Source organism: Passer montanus, unplaced genomic scaffold (assembly GCF_014805655.1).
Source record: "Passer montanus isolate IOZ18808 unplaced genomic scaffold, ASM1480565v1 scaffold5, whole genome shotgun sequence".
Classification (NCBI taxonomy): domain Eukaryota; kingdom Metazoa; phylum Chordata; class Aves; order Passeriformes; family Passeridae; genus Passer; species Passer montanus.
The window spans coordinates 11,833,252-11,856,919 of NW_024369929.1; the positions used below are offsets into that span (position 1 = coordinate 11,833,252).

Consider the following 23,668-nt stretch of genomic DNA (forward strand, 5'->3'; position numbering starts at 1 on the left):
TTTTAGCCCTAAATATCCCGAGTGGGACAAAATACGTATTTGGAATTTTTCAGTTATGAGAAGTGCTATTTTAAGGATGATTTCAGGGGTATTACAAAAATAAAACCCAACAAAAATAAAAGAAACAACAATATACGTATTTTAGCAGTTTGATTTAATCAATTTATAAGTTGCTAAGAATAAGTTTGGTAACATGTAACAACTTTATTTTTACATATTTATTTGAGAGATCAGCTTTGCTGAGCTTTCATCAGCAGTAGTCAAAATAATAATTCAATTCTTAAATTTACTGAGAGTATTCCTTCTCAGTATGATTCAGCCTATTGGAAACATTATTTTTAATATGCTAAGGATAATCAAAAGAATAATAAAATGTGTATTTTTATATTTGCTGAAAGGCACACAATATCATTATTTGGAGAAATATCCTATAAATATATATCTTTACATGCTATAAATCACTTCTTAGGGGACTAAATATTATGTTTGCAATCACAGAGCAGTAAGTACACAAGTATAAAAGATAATGACATAGTAATGTTTTAAACTTCTTCACATGCTGCATATAAAAAACTCAAGGCATAGCTAAAGCATCATCCCTCCCAGATCCCAGAGCTGCAGCTGTGTTATCATCATTTCACAGTTCACTAAACTGAGACAAGGAAATTTTTAAGGGCTTTGCCCATAACTGTAAAACAGCTACACCAAGGCTGAGAATAAAATTGCTTTTTCAGGCTCCCTTCTCCTTTTTATGATTTATTAATAATTTTTTAAAGGCGAATATAATATTACAGACTCTTAACCTCACAATGCCGGATTAAAAAAAGCCAGTAAAATAGATCCTATAAGTAATTATGCTTTTATGTAGCAACTCAAGCTTGGCTGTGTGAGTCAGGTTAAATAGAATGTGTACAGCATGCCTGCTTTTAGTTGTGTGAAGAGGATGTTTTATTATCAGCCGAGATAAAATCTGGTCGCAGCTTCTCATTGACCTGAATTCACCTGATATGAGAGTAAATCCTAATCCCCTCCGCACAGCTCAATGGCTTTTCTCCACTGCAGTTTTTTTTCTCTGTCTGAGCACAGACAAGCCCAGCCATGGCTCCCTTGCTCTGCCATGGGTATTTGCTGCCTCTTTTGCCCCTCATGGCCATGGAGCCCCAGCTCAGCAGCCGCCACACCCTGATGAGACCTGCCCATGTCAGGCACGGATTCCTGGCTGCAAATTTGCTCTCAGTTAGAAATCCTCAGCCCTGTATCATCACAGGAGTATCATCACTATGAGCAGTAGGGAAAAAATAAAGGTGTTTTTGTGATTTGAGAACACCCCCCTTTTTGTGTAGGTATGATTTGGGGATGGATGGCTGTGTCCCCATCTGTAAACACTGTGGGAATTTCATCTGATGTGTTCCAGCGTAAGAACGAGTTTTTTGGACAGAAAAGGATTTGTTTGGCTCCTCTGTTGAAATCTTTGCTTTAGCAGAAGGGTTGGGTGGAGAGAACCAGATGGTCCCACGAATCCTGTGGTGCTGGACACGTCCCATGGGGGGATGTGAAGCCAGCTGGGTGTAAACACCACCCACGCCCCGCTGGCAGCGCTGAGCGCGGCTCTGCCACAGCCCCACGGGCTCACCCACCCACCCCGGCTCCAGCTGCACAGCCCCTTCATCCCAGCAGCCAGATATGCCCAATTTCCACACACAGATTTCCCAAAATGGAGTGCTGCCTTTCCCATGGCAGATTCCCTTCTCTGGCTGCAGAAGGAGTCTCAGTGCTTGTGTTAACCAACAAGGAGAGTGCAACAGGATCAGCTTTTCCTTTGACTTCCATTCAAAGGTCAAGTTGATTCATGGGGAAAACATTAATAAACCTACAAGGAAGAGCACATTGAAAATTGCAGGAAGAATAGAAAAAAAGAGCACCAGCCTTCAGCTCATCCTCTGTCAAGGCCTTCCCATCACTATGGTACAAGAGAGTCAGCACTATCATGGCTTTATTTCTCTCTTTTAATTACTTACAATTGGATCTTCTGCCTTGCCACATCCATCTCCCAGATTGTCCAGACCTGACTCACAAAGTTTTCTTTGTGTCCATAAGGTGTATCCCTAACAGATTCTACACCAGTAACAGTATTTTAATTTTGTTATAATTACAATTTGGACTACAAGATATAAAAAGTCCTAATAATTTTCTGTTGTCCAAATGCTTTCCCTCTTCAAGAGCCTCTTTTATTTTTACTGTAGGGCTGTACTGGTGTTGGCCTGGGATTGGAAGTAAGGTAGGAGCTTTCCATTCCTGTGGTTACTGGCTCCACACAAGCCAGAGACATCCCTGGACCCAGGCAGCTTCCTTACCTCCCTGACAGCCCCAAGGACTCTGGGACTAATTCTTCTCAGCGAGCTATTTGGCTCAAATAGCTCAAATTTTCTATTTATTCCACAAGTCTTTGTCCTGTCTTTAAAAGGATTATTTCTAGATGTGCCTCTTTTTTAAGGACTTTAATCCCATTAACTAACAATAAGAAAAATTCATGCTTGTGATGCAGATTTAGGTAAATCTTGAATTTTTTGTTTGGTTTTTGTTTTGTTTTTTTTTTTTCTGAAATCCTTAGAATAGGACTTTTCACTATATTGAAGCAATAAAAATGCAGTTTAGCACACCCAGAGCCATATAAGGAATATAATAAGGAATATACTGTATCTGCAGTATATTCCTTTCCTTATTCCTAGAACTTCAGCTATTAACTTCAAATTCCTGTCTAATACAGAGCACACAATTTCAGTAAAGGCTAATAAATTTCTTAGTGTGAAAATGCTAAATATGTAACCCCTTTTCTAGTGGGAATAAGCCCAGTCAGTGGTCACATATTTTCCTTATAACTTCAGCAATGGATGAGTCATAACCCAAAATTTATTCATAGAATTTCAGCTCTTTGGTTTTCCACCAATTTTATGGGAGGCTGTTGCAGACTTTCCCACAGGCATTCATTATACACCAGGACTTGTGGAATAGCCTGCAAATAATGGCTTATTCAGAGTTGCCCTTAACATTTCATCTGAGCACCTTATGTGTCAATTGGGAAGCTGATCCCTCCTAGCACAGTCTAAGTCTGTGTGGTTTGAAGCCAAGTTAGAAGTCAGGACTCTGGTGCAGACCCCTGTAATGTTGTACTGTAGAATATTTGATGGACAGAACTAGCCCAGCAAAAGTAATGCCATTTTGTGATCACTTTTCTTGGTCCAACTCTCCTTAAAATTTTAGTTTCCTTGACATGAGCTGGATCTTTTTCAGAGGTGGCAACCATCACTGTGTTCTCTGGAAGATTGTCTCCCTACAAAGAGTCTGTTTGAGTGACTATTCTGCTCCTCCCTGGGTCCCTGCCACCTTGTTGTCAATCCAGGGCACAGCAATCTGCAAAGCAGACGTTGTTCTGCACCCTGGGTCCTGAGATCCATCAGCTGACAGAGTGTTCTATAGCAGCTACCTCAAAATTTTAATTACATTGGCCAGAACATGCAGTCTTCACCAAAAAAAGACCTCCCCATGATAAAGAAGTGTTCTGTTGATTTTGTTTCATCCCCGAAGCACTTATTTCCATAACCAGCATCCTTCCCTTAAAACCTGGCTAAGTAGACAGTCTCTGGTTGTCCCTTTCCTTTTTTACAGATTTTTATTTTAAATTGCTGGGGGACCATGCATCAATTGATTTATCATATGCGATAACTAATTAAAGCAACACCCTGTGGATGAGTTTGTGACATTAACAGCTCTCCTGTGGTTTGTCTGCTCACTGTGTGATGGATGCTGTGTTGCAAACATCCAATCTTCCCTCCCATCCCAAGTTTGGGCTCCTTAGTCAGAATCTGCAGGGGTTTGCTTACAAAAGCAGCTCCACTTGATGTCAAGTTTCAAGCACTTCCACATCCCATACCAAGCTCACCCCTCTGGCCAGACAACAGGCTGCCCCTCACCAGTGACTGCAGTAAAACACCAGCTAGAAGGCAGTAACAATCTCCTCCACCTCCTCCTGACCTGGGACATTTTCCATTACTAAGAGGATTTGGATGAACATCTGCCATCCAGGGATTTTCTCAGTGGGAAAAAAAAAAAAAATAGGGAAAAAAGAAAAAAAGAAAAAAAAGTTTGGCAGATAATTTTTTCTTCCTCACCAGGGTCTGGCAGTGCTGGCAGGGCTCACTGTCAGGTGGATGACTGTGATGTACCAGTGAGTAGATACAGGGCTTATCATCACTTCCTTCTGCTGGTTGCCATCAGAGCTGCTCCATTAAATGTGGCTCAGGAGCCAGGGTAAAAGCATTAAGCCATCCAGCACTGCATTAAGATCCTTCCTTCAGGAAGTTTTTGGACTGAAACTGTTTTTGCTGGCTCACCCTTGTAATTTGCACTTCAGTGAACAAGCTGGAAGTCAAAGTTAATAGAAACAGAGATCTCATACTCTGAGATGTGTTTGTATGTTCTCCTGAGATCAGTACATGAAGTCTTACACACCTTCAGGTCTCCTCAGCAGGACAGGTTGGATCAGGAGGGTAGGGCAGGGAGTGTAAGGATTGGTTTCACAGAGCCACATGCTCATGGTGGAGGTATAATTGGCCAAATCCAGCTCCACAGTTCTGATACAAAGGCTTTTAATAGACAAGAACAGATTTTTTTTGCACACAAATCCTGCCCTTCAGACATTATGTGGATTGAAAAGAATCACTCACAGATAGGTGACCCCACTGTGGAATAGAGAGATTTAAGAAATCCAAACTTTTCCATATCTGATCAATGTGATGCAAGTGTCCTTCAAATGCTGCAATGGGTCTCTGCTGCATAGCTTTTAATTTAGTAATGCATTTTAAATCAAGTGCAGGCATTTGCAATCAAAAGGAAGACAGGATCAGCTGCCAGATAACTCTGCATTAGCCTTCAGTTGGATGGCACAGAGCTGCCTTCAGCCACCAGACTGATTGTTTTGCTTAAACATTAATAAATTATATAAACATTCATTGCCACCTTGTTTTCAAAGTGTATTTGACAGAACAGAACCTGGGGAAGGCATTGGCTCTCAAGAGAAGCCAAGCTTGGTTCAAGGTGAGGAATGAACCTCCAAAGAGTCAGCCATGCCTGAAAAATGTTTCTTTTAGCTGTATTTCTTCAATCAGTGAATAGGAATGTTTCCTGTTAAGGCAGTGTATTTACTTGCTCAGCATCTGATGCCTTCACCTGGGGCCAGGGATGCAGGGAGCACTGCTGCTTTCCTTCAACCCCTGCTCAGCTGGGTCTTGAACTTGACATGTCCACAGTCTCCAAACATCTCAAGCATCATCCCTTTCCTTCAAGACCTCCCTGCACTGCCTGCAGAAAGTTCTGCTTTCCAGCAAGCAGATGTTCTCCATCCTGATATAGCTCCGCTCATCTGGATCACATCCAGTGGTGGTCAGGTCCCATCAGGATCTCCACAGCAGGACTGTGGAGCCTATAGACACAGGCTACAATCCTGTCAATGGGGTTTGATATGATGCTGGAGTATTCCTGGGAGCAGCCTCTTGTACCTCTGTGCTCCCCAGGAAAAGCTGTGGTTGCAACCAATTTCATCTGAACTATATCTGGAAAGTAGATAAAATAAATGAAAAAATATATTCCTAAACCTTTGAGCATTATGAACTAGTGTTATTTACACTGGTACCTGCATTAAAAAAAGGCAATAAAATCTGTGGCCCTCCTGCAGCAGTGGCAGTAGAAGAGCAAAGGACAACTGCCATGTTCTCCAGGAGAGTGGCAAGCACAAACTGAGCAGGGTGCAGGGAGACTGCCCAGGTGGAAACCCATTCTCTCCTATTCAGCCTGGCACTAAATGAGTTATTGAGACTGTTTTTGAGGACCCCAAAGTAGAAAATCTAGTGAAGTCGGGTTAAAAAGAAGAATCCATCTTTCTCAACAATGTTAGAGAGATAACTCTACACAAGCCTTAGATTCTCCCTTCTCCTGAAATTTTCAGATCAAGACTGCACTCTTGAGTAAGCTGTCCTTTAGTTAGACACCAGATCTTGGCTCAGTAGCAAAGGAAGTAGCTGAGCTACTCGAGGTGAGTCTGGGTAACAGACTGATCCTTTCAGATACAGCTGGGAAAAGCAGAGAGTGAAAGAGATGAAACACTGCAAAGAGATTTAGCCGCGCTTCATCAGTCTCTGCTCTCACAGCTTTCTGAACATAAACAGCAGCCTGACAGAGCCTCTCCCTACACATCCTCCACCCCACTGCACTCAGGGGGGTCAGAGGAGTTAAGACATCAGACTTCTGTTGTATTGTCGGTGGCACATAGCTGGGACACGTGCATCCTAAGCTGCTTATGCCTGACCATTGCTTACGTGCAGGGGACATGTGAGCAGTGAGGCTGGGAAGGAAAGATGTGGGTCTGGTCAAATGAGGGTATGTCCATATTGCCTGAAGTGATACAAGCTCTCAGGCACGAGATGGAAAATTATTGCCCTGCCAATGGGAAAAGTTTCTGGTGTCTGAGATTTGGAGTGGTTAGCAGTATCTCTACTTCATTGCACAATATGCCAGAACAACATCAGCTGCCACATGGGCACTTTCAAATCTGCTTCTACACTGTGTGCTATTTCCACCCTGTTAACAAGCTGACTGTCTCTCTCCCTTCCAGGCTTGATAGTCTACTTAGGAATGATGGTGGGGGCTGTCTTGCTGGGCGGCCTTGCTGACAAACTGGGAAGAAAGCAATGCCTCATCATATCACTCGCAATCAATGCTGCCTTTGCGTTCCTCTCCTCCTTCGTCCAGGGTTATGGATTCTTCCTCTTCTGCCGCCTTATCTCAGGCCTCGGGTGGGTACCTGGTGAATCTGGCCTGGGGGAGCCCCAGCACAGCTGGGCAGTGTGGGGTGGGACAAGGAAAGGTGCTCAGGAGATGCATCCCTGGTGCCCAGATGGGATGGCATTGCCATTTAGGATGTATGGCTGTGTTACCTCACTCTTGACCCTTAGAGCTCTAATGGTGGGAAAGTTTGGTGTTCTAATACTGCCCAAATTGTGCAGAAATGTAGGTGAGACTGAAAAATACCCACCTCCAAGGTTTCCAATGAGATCCTCAGCAGTTCCCACTGGCTGCCTATATTTTGCCTCCCTAAAATGTGTGATCATGAAATAACAAGAGGAGATGATTAAGAGAAGAGCAGGGTATTACTCTGGGTTTGTACAAACTACAGGAAACTCAGCTTTTAGAGCACGAGAAGGACCTTGTTCATCTTTGATGTCTAAGACCAGTCCAGCCAAAGAGAGACTTTCATTTTTCCTCCAAGTCTCACTTCTGAGCAGCCCATCTATGAGTGTGACCTTCTCTCATTAAACATGCAATCCTAACCACAAAGACATTGAAGCAGACTCTCGTTTTTCTCATGTGCTGTTTTTTCTCCTCAGTATTGGGGGCACCCTCCCCATCGTGTTTGCCTATTTCTCTGAATTCCTGTCTCGTGAGAAGAGAGGGGAACACCTGAGCTGGCTCTGCATGTTCTGGATGATTGGTGGCATTTATGCCTCAGCAATGGCTTGGAGCATCATCCCACATTATGGTAATTTGTGATTTTGATTTTCTACACCACCACATTCCTACACCACTACACCACCCCAAACACTTGCACAGGTAATGACAGTTCTTACACATCCCAGCATAAATATCACTGAAATAATAGATACCTGAAGTGCTCACAAAAGGTCTCATAAATTGACTGCACGATTGACTGATGGATACTAAGGCTGTAGACAGGACTGAATGGGGTTGCTTTCCATCTAAAGCCTCAAATGCATCCCTTAAATTACACTGCTGGAGCCTGAGCCCTTAATCTAAATGTCAGCTCATTCGGGGAAACAATTGACTGAGATTATATGGCAAAAATTGATCCAGTTATCCTTTAATCAGGGAATTACCGGATGCTGAGAATGACAGCAGTGAGGACAGCACATGTGCTTTCCCTCAGCAAAGTGTCCACACTGCCAGGGCTGTGTACCTGGTGGCACACCTGCCCAGCATGTGATGGGCTGAAGTCACTTCCAACTTCACCTAAATGGATGCAGGAGTGGAATGGGTTCCCTACCCTCAGTTGGAAGTGGGAATGAAAAAGTAGATGGCTGTAAAGTGAAATTTACTTGTGCTCTGGAAAGCAAAAGTCTGCATTTCACATGGAATTCCTTGTAACTTGTGTATATAACCTAGGAAAACACCAGAAGCAAATATCTACTGGAAAAGATTAATTCCCCCAGTATTCAGTGACACCAGCTGTTTGCAAAATCCTGTTTGAGGAAAGTAGGACAGTTCACAAAACCCACAAAGGAAACCACTAACATTTACCTATCCATCATTTCATTTTTAGCACATTTAAAGCACTCTCAGTATAAAGAAATATTCATGCTTTTGATTGACATGACAGAGACTGTTGGAAGAAATAGGAAAACTTACTGCAGTGGTTTCAGGTAGAAATAATTCTTTTAACTGCAACAACATTTGCTTTTAAAAGCTTTTAGTTATTTACATTACAATTATTTTTCAGATGACTTTTTGATATTGTGTTTTTGTAGCTTCTTTTTTGATTTCCAGTGTTCCACCTACTCTTTTGGAACTTTGTGAAATCATTAGAACACCATAACTGGCTCAAATGAGACCTCTGCAAAACGCATTGCTTGATGATTCCCTTATTATGTGAATACATTTTTTAATAGAAAAAAGATTATTTAAACACTCCTTATGAGATTTGAGCCTAGGGAGAGAGCATGGAGCAATGTAAGAGAATGAGGCTGTACTTTCCAGCTTAGCAGGGGAATACCTAACTTGGTCAAACACCAGGAAAAAAGCAGGAGAAAGGTATCTCAAATGCAGGATTAAGATTTTGATGTTTTAATTTTGAACCCCAGCTCAGGTTTTGTAGGTCTGGAAAAAACTAAACTTGCTTTTCTTGCTCACTTCCATGAAATGTGAAATACATATGTGATGTAGGAGATGGAAAGAAGCTGTCTCTACTGTGCTTCTCAGATCAGAGATTTAACCTTTGTAAATTTTCACTAACACCACTGAGAAGCAATCAATTATGGCCCTTATTCCTGTACCATTTCCCAGCCTTACTTGCCTACAGCTGCTCTGAGCTGTCCTATCACTAGGTGATTTCTAAACTCAAAGATAAAAGAAGGTTTTTAAAAGGCAGAGCCTGAGCATGCTCCAGTTTCTACAATGAACATGAACTTGCTGCTATCTACTGAGCATGCTATCCAGCCTCCAAGAGCCACCAGTACTAAGAATAACAAACTTTCAACCTGTCCTCTTGTCATACAGAGCTGCAAAGTTCTGAGCTGCATGAGCAGAGAAAAACTCAGAACTCCTGGTCAGTATTTTCACTTGTTGGCTCTTGCTGTTTCCAGGCTGGGGGTTCAGCATGGGAACCAAGTACCACTTCCACAGCTGGAGAGTCTTTGTGCTCGTGTGTGCTCTGCCCTGTATCGCCTCCCTGGTGGCACTGAAATTCATGCCTGAAAGCCCACGGTTTCTGCTGGAGGTAAGATGATTCATCTCTGATATCTGCAGAGGATGGCAGGTCCCTAATGTGTCACTGTCTGTCTTTCTTTGTCCCATCAAACACACAGAGCACAAGCTCAGAGGCAAAGCCACTCCTGTGTGTCTACACCAGCTCCACAGACTGCTTGAACCCCAAAGATTGCAGACTGTGGGGTCAGTCACGGATCATTAGTGTGTCACTGCCAGATGGGGTACAGAAGGAAGGTAGGGAGAGGTGGGAATTTTATCTGTCCAACAAAGGCACTTTGAAAACATCTCACAGAGTTTGGGCGTGGAACTGCTGAATCCTGGTGGTAGAGCAAAGGGTAAAGTATACATTTCACTGAGTAAAACACTTAAACCTCAGAAATCTTAAGCAAGTTTCTGTATCTCTACTTCACAGGTGGGAAATGTAGCAATACATAGTTCAAGCCTGCAAGTCTTTAGCAGAGTTGGGATGAGAGTCCAGTTCTCCTCATCCATCTTCTCTTCTTTCATCTGTTTTTAAAGCTCTATCCCTGGCCCCTTTTCTGCCTCAGGCAGTTTTAGGACAATTTCTTTCTCCAGCACAGAGATGCTGCACTCTGTGAATACCAACCATGCCTTCAGCTCTTTGAGTTTCATGCAGCCCCGGCTGTCTGTATGCTTCTCTAGAATTGCTTTCTCACTGTGCTTTGATAAATTACAGAGCTGGGAGCTTGAACACTTTATTTCCTTCACTTTGGTGTTTTCAGATTGGCAAACATGATGAAGCTTGGATGATTCTCAAGCAAGTCCATGACACCAACATGCGGGCCAAGGGCGAGCCGGAGCGGGTGTTTACGGTGAGTTGAGCAAAGCCATCGGGTAAGAAAAGCTGGACATACCCTCCTTAGTGCACCACAGCATGACTTTATTTCTCCTCGGGACTCTTTCAATGTAATCTCTCCCCCAGCAAACAGACAAAGGACTGTGAGAAACATTTTGTGGGTTTAAACTTAGATGCCAGTCTGTTTTTCCAAGAATTAGTCAATTCTGTCAATTGCAGCAAGTACTCTTCATTCCTGGTGTTACTCTACATCCTTTAGACCAGTGATTTCTCAATTATGCACATGTTTAATTGGCTTGTTCCAAAAGACTATAACAAAATAAGAGACATATTAGCCATGTGGGAGACCTGAGTCACTCCTTTCTCCATTCTGGCTTCTAATCAAAGTCTGATTAAACTTCATGTACTTTCTAATGAGCTTTCCAAACTCCACCTGCCTCATATCCAGTCTTTAATCTCTCCAAGGGAAAGTGGGATGAGTGGCTATTACTCATTGGTCTGCTGCCTGTTGTGAAAAAGGTCACACCAGCAGAGTTGTTAACAGTAAAATCAGAGGAAGGGTTTATGCTGGGGTTAGCTGCAAATTACTATAATTCAGTGTTAAAATCCTGGTGAGCCAGCCAGGGAAGTACTCTTGATTTATTCTTTTAAAAATGAGAGCATACATGCTTTAAAGGATGGAAAAAAAGGAGATACACTTGTGTGTGAAACGTGTATTTTTGATCAAGAAGAAGAGCAACACTATATGTTCAGAAGGGTTGTCAGGAGATTGTGCCCCTTGGGAGTGATCTTCAAGGAAAATACAATTTCATATCTAAGCATGACAATTGCATGCAGGTTCATGTAGGATCTTAATGAGCATGTGTTATTTTTAGGCTACCAACCATTTGAGTAATGATAGCAAAGGTGAGAGAGACGTTTTCTTCAATTCCATCACTGGCTTTGCTGTAACGCTGAGCTGGGAAATGAAGCTCAAATATAAATATATTTAAATATATTATATATCTCACAAAGTAGGGCACTATGAGAGTCTGAGCTGAGCAGGAGAATGAAGGAGCAGCTGTAGAGCCTCCATTAGTGCTCGTTCCTCCATGACACAGAGTCTGACTGCAGTGCAGGAGCTGAGCTCGGGTCGCACCTCGAGGAGCCGCGATGTACTGACACCCTCTGGCACAGGAGGGTGATCAGTGCTCCTGGTGTGGCACAAATTGTCAGCGTTTCTGCTTTTCTGACAGGCCAGAAGTTGTCAGTTTGTAGTGAGTCAGCTTGTATGGGACAGTTCCCAGATCTGACATTTAATTGGTGCCAGGAAGAGGAATGTGGAGACTCCAGAGCTGAGCCAAGGCGCTCGTTCACACTCAGAAATTTATTCAGCAGATTTTCGCCTCCTCCATGTGTTTACAAACAGTTCTGTTTTCCTTGAAAATGTCCTTTAATTAAATTTACTAAGCAAATATTTACTGGTATACATTTGTAAGTTTTCCTGAGCAGTCCAGTTCAGGTATTCAGCAGTGAAAATTCAGATTCTTTTGGTGAAGAAAACTGATTGCATTGTGTGGGCTCACTTGATGGCAGGATACATTTTCAGCTGCAAAGATTCCCATCTACACAATCATTTATCATAGAAGTTCTGTCAGTGGCATTTAAAAGATATTGAATGAGAAATATTCCTGCTAGTTGTCTTAGAAGAATGAAATCTGCACAGTTTGGGTACAAGTGGCTGATCTTAGAGATAATTTTTACTGTACTTTCTGAGTCCTAATTTGTAGTGGGAATCTGAAGATAGAGAAATAAGGTACTATGCAGGTACATTAGCCAGCAAATGAAAGATTGAAGTGGACTTCATGATATTATATGATTATAATATACATGATATACATGTTTTAAATATTTCATGGAAGAGTAGAGAGAGAGACGGGATGAAGGGATAGGTGAAAAGAAGGAAGCAAGGCTTATTTCTGTTAATAGTATCTTGCTGTAATTAAATCAATGAGCTCAATTGCTAATTAACTTTCAAGGAAAAAATAATAGGGGTTATTAGGTGGAAACATTGCCCAGAAGACAGTGGAATTTAAATCCACCCAAGATCAATTCTAGAAACTGCAGTCCAATTTTTTTTTCTTTTTTTTTTTTTCTCCAGGTTTCCTATATCAAAACTCCAAAGCAAGTAGATGAATTTATTGAAATCCAGAGCTCAACAGGGACCTGGTACCAGCGGTGGCTGGTCAGAATCACGACTACATTAAAACAGGTAAAGAGAAGAAAAAAACCTCACACAGTGCTCCAGTGCCTCTTTGCTTCAGATCATTGCACCTTGAAACCCTGACTCTCACCTCAGAAAATCTGGTTTTTACAAAGAGCTGAAATCTGACTGCACTTTCTGTGCAGATGTGTGCCCCTGCAAGCTGCCATGCTGCCAGCAGGCCCCAAAATGCCCCTGTGAGCATCACTGTCATCCAGCAGTGCAGAGCTTCCAGGAGAGCCACAGCCCCAGGCGCTTGGCTCTCCTCCTGAGCAGATAAATATTGATTCTCTCTCCCCAAGCCTAAGTGAAATTACCACCTGCAGTGAAGGCAGAGTGTTTGCTCTTTGTTCTTGCTGAGACCAAGTTTCTAAGAATGCTATAATGTCTCCTAGGCTAATTTAACCCTTCACACCTGCTATGCTGCTCACCTAATGCCCATGTAGGACTGTGGAAAACCTTACTAGAACTTCTGATCCTGAAGGATGAGCTGAAAACAAAGGAAAGTTCTTAATAGCAATGCAGGTGCTATACTATTACTATACTTACATGTCAAGATAACATCCCCTCATGTTCTTGGCACCATATTCTCCAGTGAGTCAAGAGCAGATCTTGGTTTGCCTCCTGCTTGGCTTCATCCCTACCTGATTTCATCTCATACCTCCTGAAGTGCCAGCTGTGTTTGGGCTTTTGCTCTTCAGAGAGCTTTTGATCTCAGTTTGAAAGCACTCCTGACACCATACATATATTTGAAAAGATAAAGTTGTCAGAGGGTCTGAGAACAATCTCATATTCACATTTGCTGATATAACCTGAGAGAGACACTGCCTCATACCCAGCCCTGATCATGCACTCCAGCTCATTACAGAGGGCTCAGATCAAGTACTCTGGCACTGAGCTGAATAAGTGATTTTTTGTAAGCCATTTACTCGATAAATATAATTTTGAAAAAACACTGAATATACGCCACACATCTGACCTTTCTCTAATGAACCAATTTTTCTGACATTACGTTTATGATGCACTCAGAAATTAAGCTGTCAAGTGTCTGCTGGGGTGTCCTGGCAGTTAATTCCTTCTTGTGGATTTGTAGGTCTGGGACAACGTGCTATATTGTTTAACAGCCCAGTACAGGATGAACACACTGATGCTGGCTGTGGTTTGGTTTACAATGGCCTTAAGGTAAGGAAGATACTTCTTTATATTTTTCAGGAAACTAAAGCACTATTCAGAGTCTGAATAGTTATTTAAACATGTAAATAAACTATTACAAAATTAATCCTGGTCTTATTTTAAAGAGTCTTTGCGAACTAAGCTTTGCTCTCCTACAAATATTGATCAATCTGACTGCTTTATATGAAGTACAAGGTGCTTTGAGCAAATCAGGACTTGAGAAGTGGTTGGTAGCACAGTAATTAATTGACTTTCTCACCTTTTGATCTTTCATTTGATCTTGTCCACACACACAAAAAAAGACACAACCCTACCAGACTCTCAGCTGTTCCTTAGTCTAGATCAAAACCACTCAGGGGAGTCTAAATCTAAACTACAGGTAAATTTTGTCTAACTTTCACTTGAATTGCACACTTATAGAAATCAGCCCAGTTTGTTTATTCGCTGCTAATTTAATGAGTAGCAAGGTTAGCACATTTCTGTATTCCCCAGCCAAGGGGAACTGAAATGAATTGTCCTGCTTCAAGTGAAGGGGATTGGACCAACATGCTCCAGAGATCAGCGGGGTGCTTAGAGTGCAGAAACACTTTGCTCAGTCCTGTGCCAGAACCGAGCAAGAATTTGTGTCAGGCATGCCTTCACATTTGGAGTTTAACAAGTTTGCAAGCTGTGAAGTGGATCTTGGGAAGAATCGTGTGTCCTGATGTGTCTCCCAATCCTGCTGCAGTTACTATGGCCTTATTGTCTGGTTCCCTGACATGATCCGCTATTTCCAAGACGAGGCATATGAATCCCGAGTGAAGATCTTTGATGAGGAAGAAGTGTCCCATTTCACCTTTAATTTCACCCTGGAAAACCAGATCCATAGAAATGGGGAGTACAGGAATGACAAGTAAGTGAACAGAATTTGCTTTGATGTATTCAAACAAATAAATTTCTAGAAAGCTCTTTCTTTCTTTTCCATTTTCCATCAACTTGAACTCCTCTGTTGTTCTTTTGGACACTCAATCTAAATCTCTCAAGTCCCAGAGGCAGTTTTTGACAGACAAAATATCATTTTAATCCTTTTTCCCACCTACATTGCCTCTGTCACCGACTTCTTCAGAACCCAGGGGATGCCTGAGAGCAGTCCTGCTTCCAGCAGCCCTGTGTTGGGATCAGGGCAGCAAATGCCCACTTGGCCGTGCTGGGCAGCCCTGGATGCAGAGATGACTTCTTTTTCCTTAGCCCACACTGACATCTACTGGGCTTGGGCAGCCACTGGTAATGAAATTGCTGCTGTGTTTCCAAAATAAAAAGATAGTTCTTCTTGAAGTCCTCAATATGAATTACCCCAGTCTCTGTCCTGCAGCCCTTTAGTGCAAGCTGGGCCATGGCCATGCTGGGGTGCTTCTCCCACTGCAGTCACTATCTCCCCACAGATGAGTGAGTCACCTTCTCTTTTGTTGTTTTGAAGTCAGTGCATTTGCTCCAGCAGAACATCATTGTTTTCCTTCCTTTTTCCTTCTATTTGGGCTGGCCTTGTTTTTTCTTCTATGTCCAGCCTGGACACCAATCACTCTATGTTCCACAGCAGTGTAAATCCTGGTCATTCCATTACTACTATTCAAAATCTCAATAAAAAGGAAAAATATCCCTTTGTAATTTCTGTGATCTCATTGCCCTAACAGGATGCTGCTCCAGCTGCCTTGCTGGAGGGAGCTCCTCCCCATGTTCAGTGTTACACAAAACACTCATTGTTTTAATCTTCACAGCTGAAACCACATCTCATTGCCCAGCCAGGTTGTTCCAATCCCCTCAGAAACCATTTCCTTGTTATATATTTGATATACATTGGTGGGGGATCCCAGCATGTGTCCTCATGTCCTTCCATACACCTTCCCTGCAACAAGGAGCTGAGCTTGATGATGCAAACCTAGCCCCACAATTCCTGTTCAAAATAAAGTGGTGAGAAGTGGATGCTGGTCAAATTTAGGCATTGGGGACATATTTTTTTATGCCTAGAGGAGGCACTAAATTTTCACTAACTCCATTGAGAATTAAGGATATTCAGCACCTGGCTGGATGAAGACATAAAACTGTGGTGCAAATCAGTACTCTCCTACCTTGGCCCTCTCCATTTCAAATACTCAAAACCTCATCAAGCTAAATTGCAGTAATGCCCAGAAATTATCTCAGTATGATTTACAGCTGTGTTTGTTCTGCAGCCCTTGGCTGTGAGCTAAAACTCCATGGAGCACCAGCCATTGCTCTCTGAGTCTTCTGAAGTTGGGTGTTAAGAAAGAAAACTGCAGGGGGAAAACAGGTTTTAACAGCTTTTGGGAGTAAATACATCACAGGTAAATGCATCACTGAGCAAATGCAGAACAGCTTAAATTTTGCTGTAACCTGTGAGACCCTCTACATGGAGCAAAACACTTGAATAATCTTCTTGTGGTGTTTTGTGCATTAATAATTTCTGTTAGTAGGCTCAGTCAAGAAGCCCTGCAGTGCTCATTTAAAGGTGTAAACAACCATCACGTTACGCTGTGTTAAAAGTGCTCAATTCAATTAAGCTGCAGAGTATATGTTAGAAGGCTTTTTTTCATCTGGTGACAGTCATGGCCTCTTTAACTGGAGCAATAATGCTTGTTCCTAATAGCTCCTTACATCTTCTAAACGTGTCTGTGCATTACCTAATACATCTTCTCAGTGTTCCTGCAGAATCTCACAGGTAAATCAATATTGTGTCATCCTTCAGGCAGCCAGGTCAGACATGTCACGCTTCCCATCAGAGGAGAAATCAATCACCTGACACAGTTTATTATTTTTAGTGAAATCTGTTTTCATTACATGATAAGTAATAAACCTCAAACAGAGATGATTACAAGCAGAACTCAGATAATCTTCCCACTCTCTCCAGAATCCCTACTGCATTTTCACTTAAAAAATCACTTTGAGTTTAAACAACTGTCAGAAACCTTTCACCAAATGGCTCAATAGGCTCCTGATAATGTCTGGTTTTATTTATGATGGAGGAAGGGGGAGACTAAGGAAGGCAGCAAGGTCAGCTCATGAAGGAAATACCCTGCATTGAGTGGAATTCTGTCATCTTCAGACAGATTAGGACTGAACATGAGAGGATTTGTGTCCCCTCAGCTTTAGAAGCACATTTTCTCAGATGTGATTATTTTGAAGAAAAGAAAAACTGCACAAATCGTAAAAGATCCATGTCTTTAAAAAAAAAATACTATTCAGACCCTTCTCTTATAATAAAACACAGAAGGATCTGGAGGGAATTATGCATTCAAGCAACACCTTTTCTGTAAATGACGCTAGAAATTTGAATTAGTGCTCTGTCTCTTGACACAGCCACTGCACACTATACAGTGTAGAAAATATCTTAAAACACAGAGTGAAGTTCTGTTTCTGCCCCACAGATTTATTGGCATGAAATTCAAGGAAGTGAGATTTGAGGATTCATTATTTGAGGATTGCTACTTTGAAGATGTGAGATCCAGTGAGACCTTCTTTGAAAACTGCACCATCATCTCTACTGTCTTTTATAACACTGGTAATGGAACTCCTGCTGCAGTCGTCTCTGTAACTAGGAACTTTTTTTTATCAGAACACTACTTTATTAGAACTCTTTTATCTGCTTTCTGGGAGAAGGGATGGTAGGGATCTATGTCTTTGAGTTCGTGCTGGGTAATGAGAGTGATGCTGGAGGAAAAGGGTGTCATGCATTTGGAAGGAGACCTCAGGTGGCTCCATCAGTGATTTTAACCCCGTGACTTCTGGTGTCTCTGGGTACTGTATGGGAAATGCAAAATTCTGTGCCTCAGGCCCTGACAGGTTAAAGTAATGGCAAAATTCTCAGCACTTTACAGCTCTACTCAGTAAAAATATAATTTCAAGCCACCGGCAGCTGAAGATCATCAGCAGTAAAATAGTCACTAATTTATACCAAAGAAAGCTCTTAACTTCTACTCTAATAAAGAACAAATTATTATGCTATGAAAACCAAAGCCTGCATTGCCCTGTCCTTGTGGCATGGGGATACTGCTTCAGTATACTGAGTATACTCCACAAATAAAATCAGTTTATGACCTTGCATTTACCAGGAGCCAAAGATTCAGCTAGACTTTGCCATTCTAATAAATTTCCATTGAAATAAATACTCCCTGGCCATTTCCTTTGGATGAGAAACTTCTCTTGGGTCTTTGGTTTGGTACTTGCTGTTGTGTGAGGAGAGTTCAGCCAAGCAGGGTCAAGCCTTTGCCTCTTTCCCTCACAGATCTCTACGAACACAAATTCATCAACTGCAGGCTCATCAACAGCACCTTCATGAAGGAGAAGGAAGGCTGCCACATCGACTTTGAGGAGGACAATGATTTTCTGATCTACCTGGTCAGCTTCCTGGGCAGCCTGTCTGTGCTGCCAGGCAACATCATCTCTGCTCTGCTCATGGACAAAATCGGGAGGATAAAGATGATTGGTGAGTGGGGGCAATGGGTGATGGGGCAGGACAGGCTGGAGCACACCCCTGCTAAGAGCTCTGCTTGCTGGCATGGCTCTGGTGGGAATGAGTCGTCCCCAAAACAAAAGGAGCAGAAGGATAAAGACTAGAGGGTGAGGCAGGTGATCCATGGCAGTGAGCAACTGACCTACTCCCCTCCTCCCCACCCTGCTTTTCTGTGTGTCTGTAGTATCTTTTTTTAAATTATTTTTTAATTTTGCCTTTTGTGTCAAATCCAGCATATTTTTGCAGTGTTCAGCAAATCAGGGTCAGAGCTAAAAAAGGACCTCTTGGTCCTGTAGAGTTGCTGCTGAAGTCCAAAGCCTGTGTATAAATAAATGAACATTTTGCTTGTAGCAATGAATATTCACAAAAGTTATTTGATGTGGCAGCTTGACAGCCTAGGAGTTCCCTCTTTTGGTTTTTTATCTGATTTTCAAATGATTGCACAAGCAGCTTCAGAGAGCATATGGTAAATTGACTGACCATGTCACAGCCAAGAAAGAAGCCACCCTTTAGCATCCTGGGAATAAGTTATCAAGTTATCGCCTTATCAGCTTTATGAATACTTTGGGAATTGCTGGTGTTGCAGCCTCCAGGGTTCAGACGTTGCTCTCATCCCATGATATGGGAATGATGCCCTGGGGGAGAGCCAAAGGAAGGTAATAAAATCAGGGATGTGGCTCAGGGGTAAGGCATGAATCACTCTCTTGAGCTCTTCTCTCTCCTGTGAGAACAGAGGGAAGGTTTAGCTCAACCTCACCTTCAGACAGGTTAAAGTAGAGCAAGATGACTGTCTCAGGAATTTACACTGAGGGAAAATGAGCATTCATGTGAATTTGAAAAAGACCCAAACACGCCAGAGGGTCTGTGAGAAATAAATTAGAGGAAGCTGAATGAAAATCACATTGTCCATCCTGCAAACATGTCAGTATTTCAGCATTTTCATCTGGAATTGAGATGACAGCTGGAGCCCTAAATGCTTATTTCTCCTGCAAAAAGCAGAGAACAGGACAAAAATTAGTAATGACATGCTGAAACGTTTCACTATGGAATTTCCAACTGAAAGAGCCTTCTGGCATCCCACCTGTATCACTCTGTCGAACATATTATTTCTGGTCAGCTTAACAGGAAAACTGAATTTCTCCTTTGTGTTGTGTGCCTCGGTGGGGCTTCAATTAATTTTTATCACGTCCTGCCAAACCTTCTTTTGTACAAAGCAGATCTCTTGGTGCCCTCACCAGTGCTGAGCTGGGCTTTTGCAGCAGGGGAAATATCTACATCACACTGTGGGGATGTAGTCTGGCCTTGTACCATGGAGGAGAAGTGGACAAGGAGTCCTGCACAGCAGCTTTTCATAGGCAGGCCACTACAGTGGTAAGATGCAAAATAATGTCCAAATTGAAGCATTTTAGTTACACTTCAGCATCCAAATTATTTTGGATGGCACTAAATTGACTCCAAAACTACCAAACAATAGAGAAAATTGTTTGCTTTCCTGGTAATAAATGGAGATATTTCAGTGATAACAGAACATTCTGGTGAAAAATGGTTTGATTTTTCCCAAATTTCAACTTTCTGTTGAAATTTCCCAATGGGGTAGAAAGCAGTGATGTAGCTATTAATATTTCTGAATCTGAACTGTGCCTAACTGAGCATGAATGCTCTCACTTTCTCCCTCGGTGATGTTCATAAAATTATGGCTCCTGTGCAAATGTGCCATGAAATCTAATGATGTTCTTATAATTAAAAGAGACCTCAAGTGCTTCATACAAGTGACTGTAAATTATCCTAATTGGGACTAGAAATGTGTCAAGTGATACGATATGAAATGCACAAGCCTATCACTTGAAACTCAGGTTGAAAAACCTTCACAATGATGCTTCCTCCTCACTGACTTTCATGTTTACTTGCCTCTGCTCTTCCTGGGTCCATCTGGAAGTCTGAGATGCTGGAAGCCTGCCTGGAAATGCCTGACTTCACAGTCTTTGTAGAGCAGGACTATCAGCAAGATCAGGTGGGCATTGAGAATATTATCAGGCTGGCTTCCAGCATCAGAGAACGACAGAAAGGCATCAAGGTATTTTTGGATCCTCAAGGATTTAATACTGATTGGGACGAAACGCCACCACTTGAAAGCCATCTTTAACAAAAGTGTTTGCTCAGCTGCGGACAGGGGAAGCCAGTGCCAGCATTTTTCTGTTGGTTTTTCCCCCTGCAGGCGGCTCAATGCTGATCTCAGCCGTGTGCTGCTTCTTCCTGTTCTTCGGGAACAGCGAGTCGGCGATGATCGGCTGGCAGTGCCTCTTCTGCGGGGCCAGCATCGCCGCCTGGAACGCCCTGGACGTCATCACCGTGGAGCTCTACCCCACGGACAAAAGGTGCTCAGAACACTTCTCCTCTAATTCCACCCTCTACCTGGTCCTCTTGGTCCCCAAGGGAAAAAGGTGTTCTAGAGACGTGTAGGTGGGGGAGCTCTGTATTTTTATTTATTTTGCTTTCACCAGTCCTTTGGGGTGTTTGATCCTGGGTCAGAACAGACATTTGCAAGCACAATTCTACATGTGTGGCAGGTTGAACACAGGGATCACGTGGACATATGGAAATTATGGGAAATTATGATAAATCAAAGAATCATAGAACCATGATGTCAAAGAATGGTTTGGGTTGGAAGGGACCTTAAAGATCAACTAGTTCTAAAGCACCAAATGAAAGCAGTACTCTGTAATTTCCACGGATGTGCATGGAGGTTGCATGTTTCACACTGCATCCCCATCCTCTCATCATGGCTCATCTGTGGGGCAGCCCTCCCATCCAAAACCTGGAGAAAACCATGTACACAGAATGATTTGGGACACAAGGAAGAAGACTCTGGGACGATGTCCTGTGGATTAAACCTTTCCCCTCATCATTATAAGCCCCTTTTTTGCCTTTTTCGGACTGTTGGGGGAAGCCAGAAATGAGGGAGAGGTAGTTGTACATTAGAGGTAGTTGTCATTTAGCTGCTGGGTGAAATGGGATTTAGAGGAGAGCTGTGGTTTCTTCTCTGATGACAACCCAGTCCAGGCAGCCCTTGGAAGAGATTTGAGGAGATCTAGAGCAGATTTTGTCCTGCTGTCTTTGGGGAGGGCAAAGGCTGACAGAGTGGGCCACTCTAGGGAGAAGGTGAGATGAAAAGGAGAAATTAGTGCACACAGAGATTCTTCCCATTCACACAGACATGCAAAACAGCTGCATCTATTTATCTACTTATTTATTCCACCCAGTTTTACTTGCTAGAAGCATAGCCCAGGCAACATAAGAACATTCACAAAATTACCCATCCAAACCTTCTGTAGCTGTGCCAGAACCTGCCTCCTAACCATCACTTTCTGCTTTTCCTCCCCACAGGGCAACAGCCTTTGGCATCCTCAATGGGCTTTGCAAGTTTGGTGCCATCCTGGGGAACTCCATCTTCTCCTCCTTCGTGGGGATAACCAAGGTGGTTCCCATCCTTCTGGCCTCCTCCGCTCTGGTTGGAGGTGGCCTGCTGGCTCTGCGCCTGCCAGAGACTCGAGAGCAGGTCCTGATGTGAGCAACAGAGGCCGTGGGGGCTTGTGGGGGGGCAGATGTAGAAGAAGAACAAAAAAGAGCCATGTCTGGAAAACTGAAAACATTCATTCTGTACTGTTCTGTCGATACCTCAAAGCAAGACGGCAGAGGGAAAGAGGAACCCGGAGGGATTTAAACAAAACCATCGTTCCTGACCTTATTACAGCCACAGCTGGTGCATGCAGCCCCCACACACCCCTGGCAGAGCTTGGGTTCCACCCTGCCTATGCTGGGAGCCCCCCTGTCCCTGTCCATCCCCTGCAAGGACACCAGAGGCAGGCAGCGGCTCCGTGCCCGCGTGGGTGTGACACGGGAGGACAGACCCGACCCTCCTGCCTGGCCATCCACCTCAGCTGTGCTCAGACACACGGAGCATCCGGGGAGGGCAGGTAACCAGCCTGCTCTAGGCGAGTTCCAGCAACAGGGCTGAGAGTTGCAGATGTGGCCACGGGCCCCAGCTGTCTTGATTTTGGGATTACCACTCCTGGTTTCTTGAGGATGTGAAGATGGGTGCTCGGCTGTCTCAGAAGACTCAGAGCTTCAAAGCCCTTTACTGTCTTCACTTGGGCACAGGGAATCACTAGACACCTTCTTGCTGTGGAAGAGAAATATCTAAATAATTATATATATATATATATGTATTTACACCTACTTGCAAACATACGTACACCCATTGAAGTGATCAACTATTAAAATTTAGGATTTCTAATTCCTGCACCCTTAAGAGGACTTTAAGAGTGACACTAAAAACAAATCCCAGTAATTCAAGTTTATCAGGAGTCATGACCAATTTAGTAACACTTTGTTCTTTACATCCAGATACCAAATATTTAAATGTATTAGTGGCTGGGAATATATATTTCTATAATGATTAAGAGGGTTTTTTCCTTACAGCTTTCACAGAGGAGAAATCGATATGATATTGGAGCATTCCACAAACCAAATGTGTACATATTATCCAGTGTAAATAGGGGATTTTTGCCTAATACCTAGAGAATGGTAACTGTGAATTTACCAGCATTTTAGCCATATTATTTGAAGAATATGATGCTTGATTTTCTAATATACTTGGGTCTCATTGAAACACTGTAAGCACAGTTACTTAAAGCCATTTAACCTTGTTACACAGGGAATGCACACAGCAAGCTTTCACTGTACAGAACATTAAATTCCCCATTAAGTGGCACAGTTTAGTTTGGTATCCTGTAGAGAACATTTCTGAAATTCGTGTGCCCTTTTTATCACTCAAGTTAAGTCCTGTTGCACCTAGAGGCAAAGTGAGTTGTGCATTTTGGGGTGTGTTTTCTTGGGAAACCAGAACGAAAAGACACTGTTCAATAACACACCAGTGCTCACAATGGATGAGATAACACTAATTATACCCTTTCAACGAGCTCAGCAACAGACCAGAATTGATCTGAAACCACCACATAGTGCAGCTAATTTGTCAACCAGGATATTCTGTGACATAAAAAAGTTCTTTTGTACTTTTGCTGGTGATCTTCTCATTTACCTTTTGTTGGTTTTTGTTTGTTTTTGCTTTTTTGGTGATTTTTTTTGTTTGTTTTTTAAGAAAACCAAGAAAGGCTTGTTGGATCTTCTTTGTTGGTTTTTGTTTATTTTCGCTTTTTTGGTGATTTTTTTGTTGTTTGTTTTTTAAGAAAACCAAGAAAGGCTAGGCTGAGATTTTGCAGGAGTGATCTCACACCCTTGCCTTTGGCTGCACAGGCACAGCCCCTTGCACTTAGGCTGGCTGGCACCAGGGCCAGCCCAGGCTGCAGCTGTGGGACTCAGC

At 42.7% G+C, this 23,668-nt stretch overlaps 1 protein-coding gene across 2 annotated transcripts in view; it reads left to right on the plus strand.

Moving 5' to 3' along the window:
- Nucleotides 1-23,456, plus strand: part of SV2B (synaptic vesicle glycoprotein 2B) — a 59,656-nt gene extending 36,200 nt beyond the window's left edge. For both annotated transcript variants that reach the window (XM_039723514.1, XM_039723512.1), the window contains exons 3-13: nt 6,668-6,848; nt 7,440-7,591; nt 9,429-9,562; nt 10,296-10,385; nt 12,510-12,620; nt 13,705-13,793; nt 14,512-14,676; nt 17,204-17,337; nt 18,061-18,261; nt 20,504-20,663; nt 21,673-23,456. In XM_039723514.1, coding sequence (XP_039579448.1) covers nt 6,668-6,848; nt 7,440-7,591; nt 9,429-9,562; nt 10,296-10,385; nt 12,510-12,620; nt 13,705-13,793; nt 14,512-14,676; nt 17,204-17,337; nt 18,061-18,261; nt 20,504-20,663; nt 21,673-21,856 — 1,601 coding nt within the window. In that variant the 3' untranslated portion in view covers nt 21,857-23,456. The remainder of the gene's footprint in view (nt 1-6,667; nt 6,849-7,439; nt 7,592-9,428; nt 9,563-10,295; nt 10,386-12,509; nt 12,621-13,704; nt 13,794-14,511; nt 14,677-17,203; nt 17,338-18,060; nt 18,262-20,503; nt 20,664-21,672) is intronic.
- The last annotated feature ends 212 nt before the right edge of the window (nt 23,457-23,668 follow it).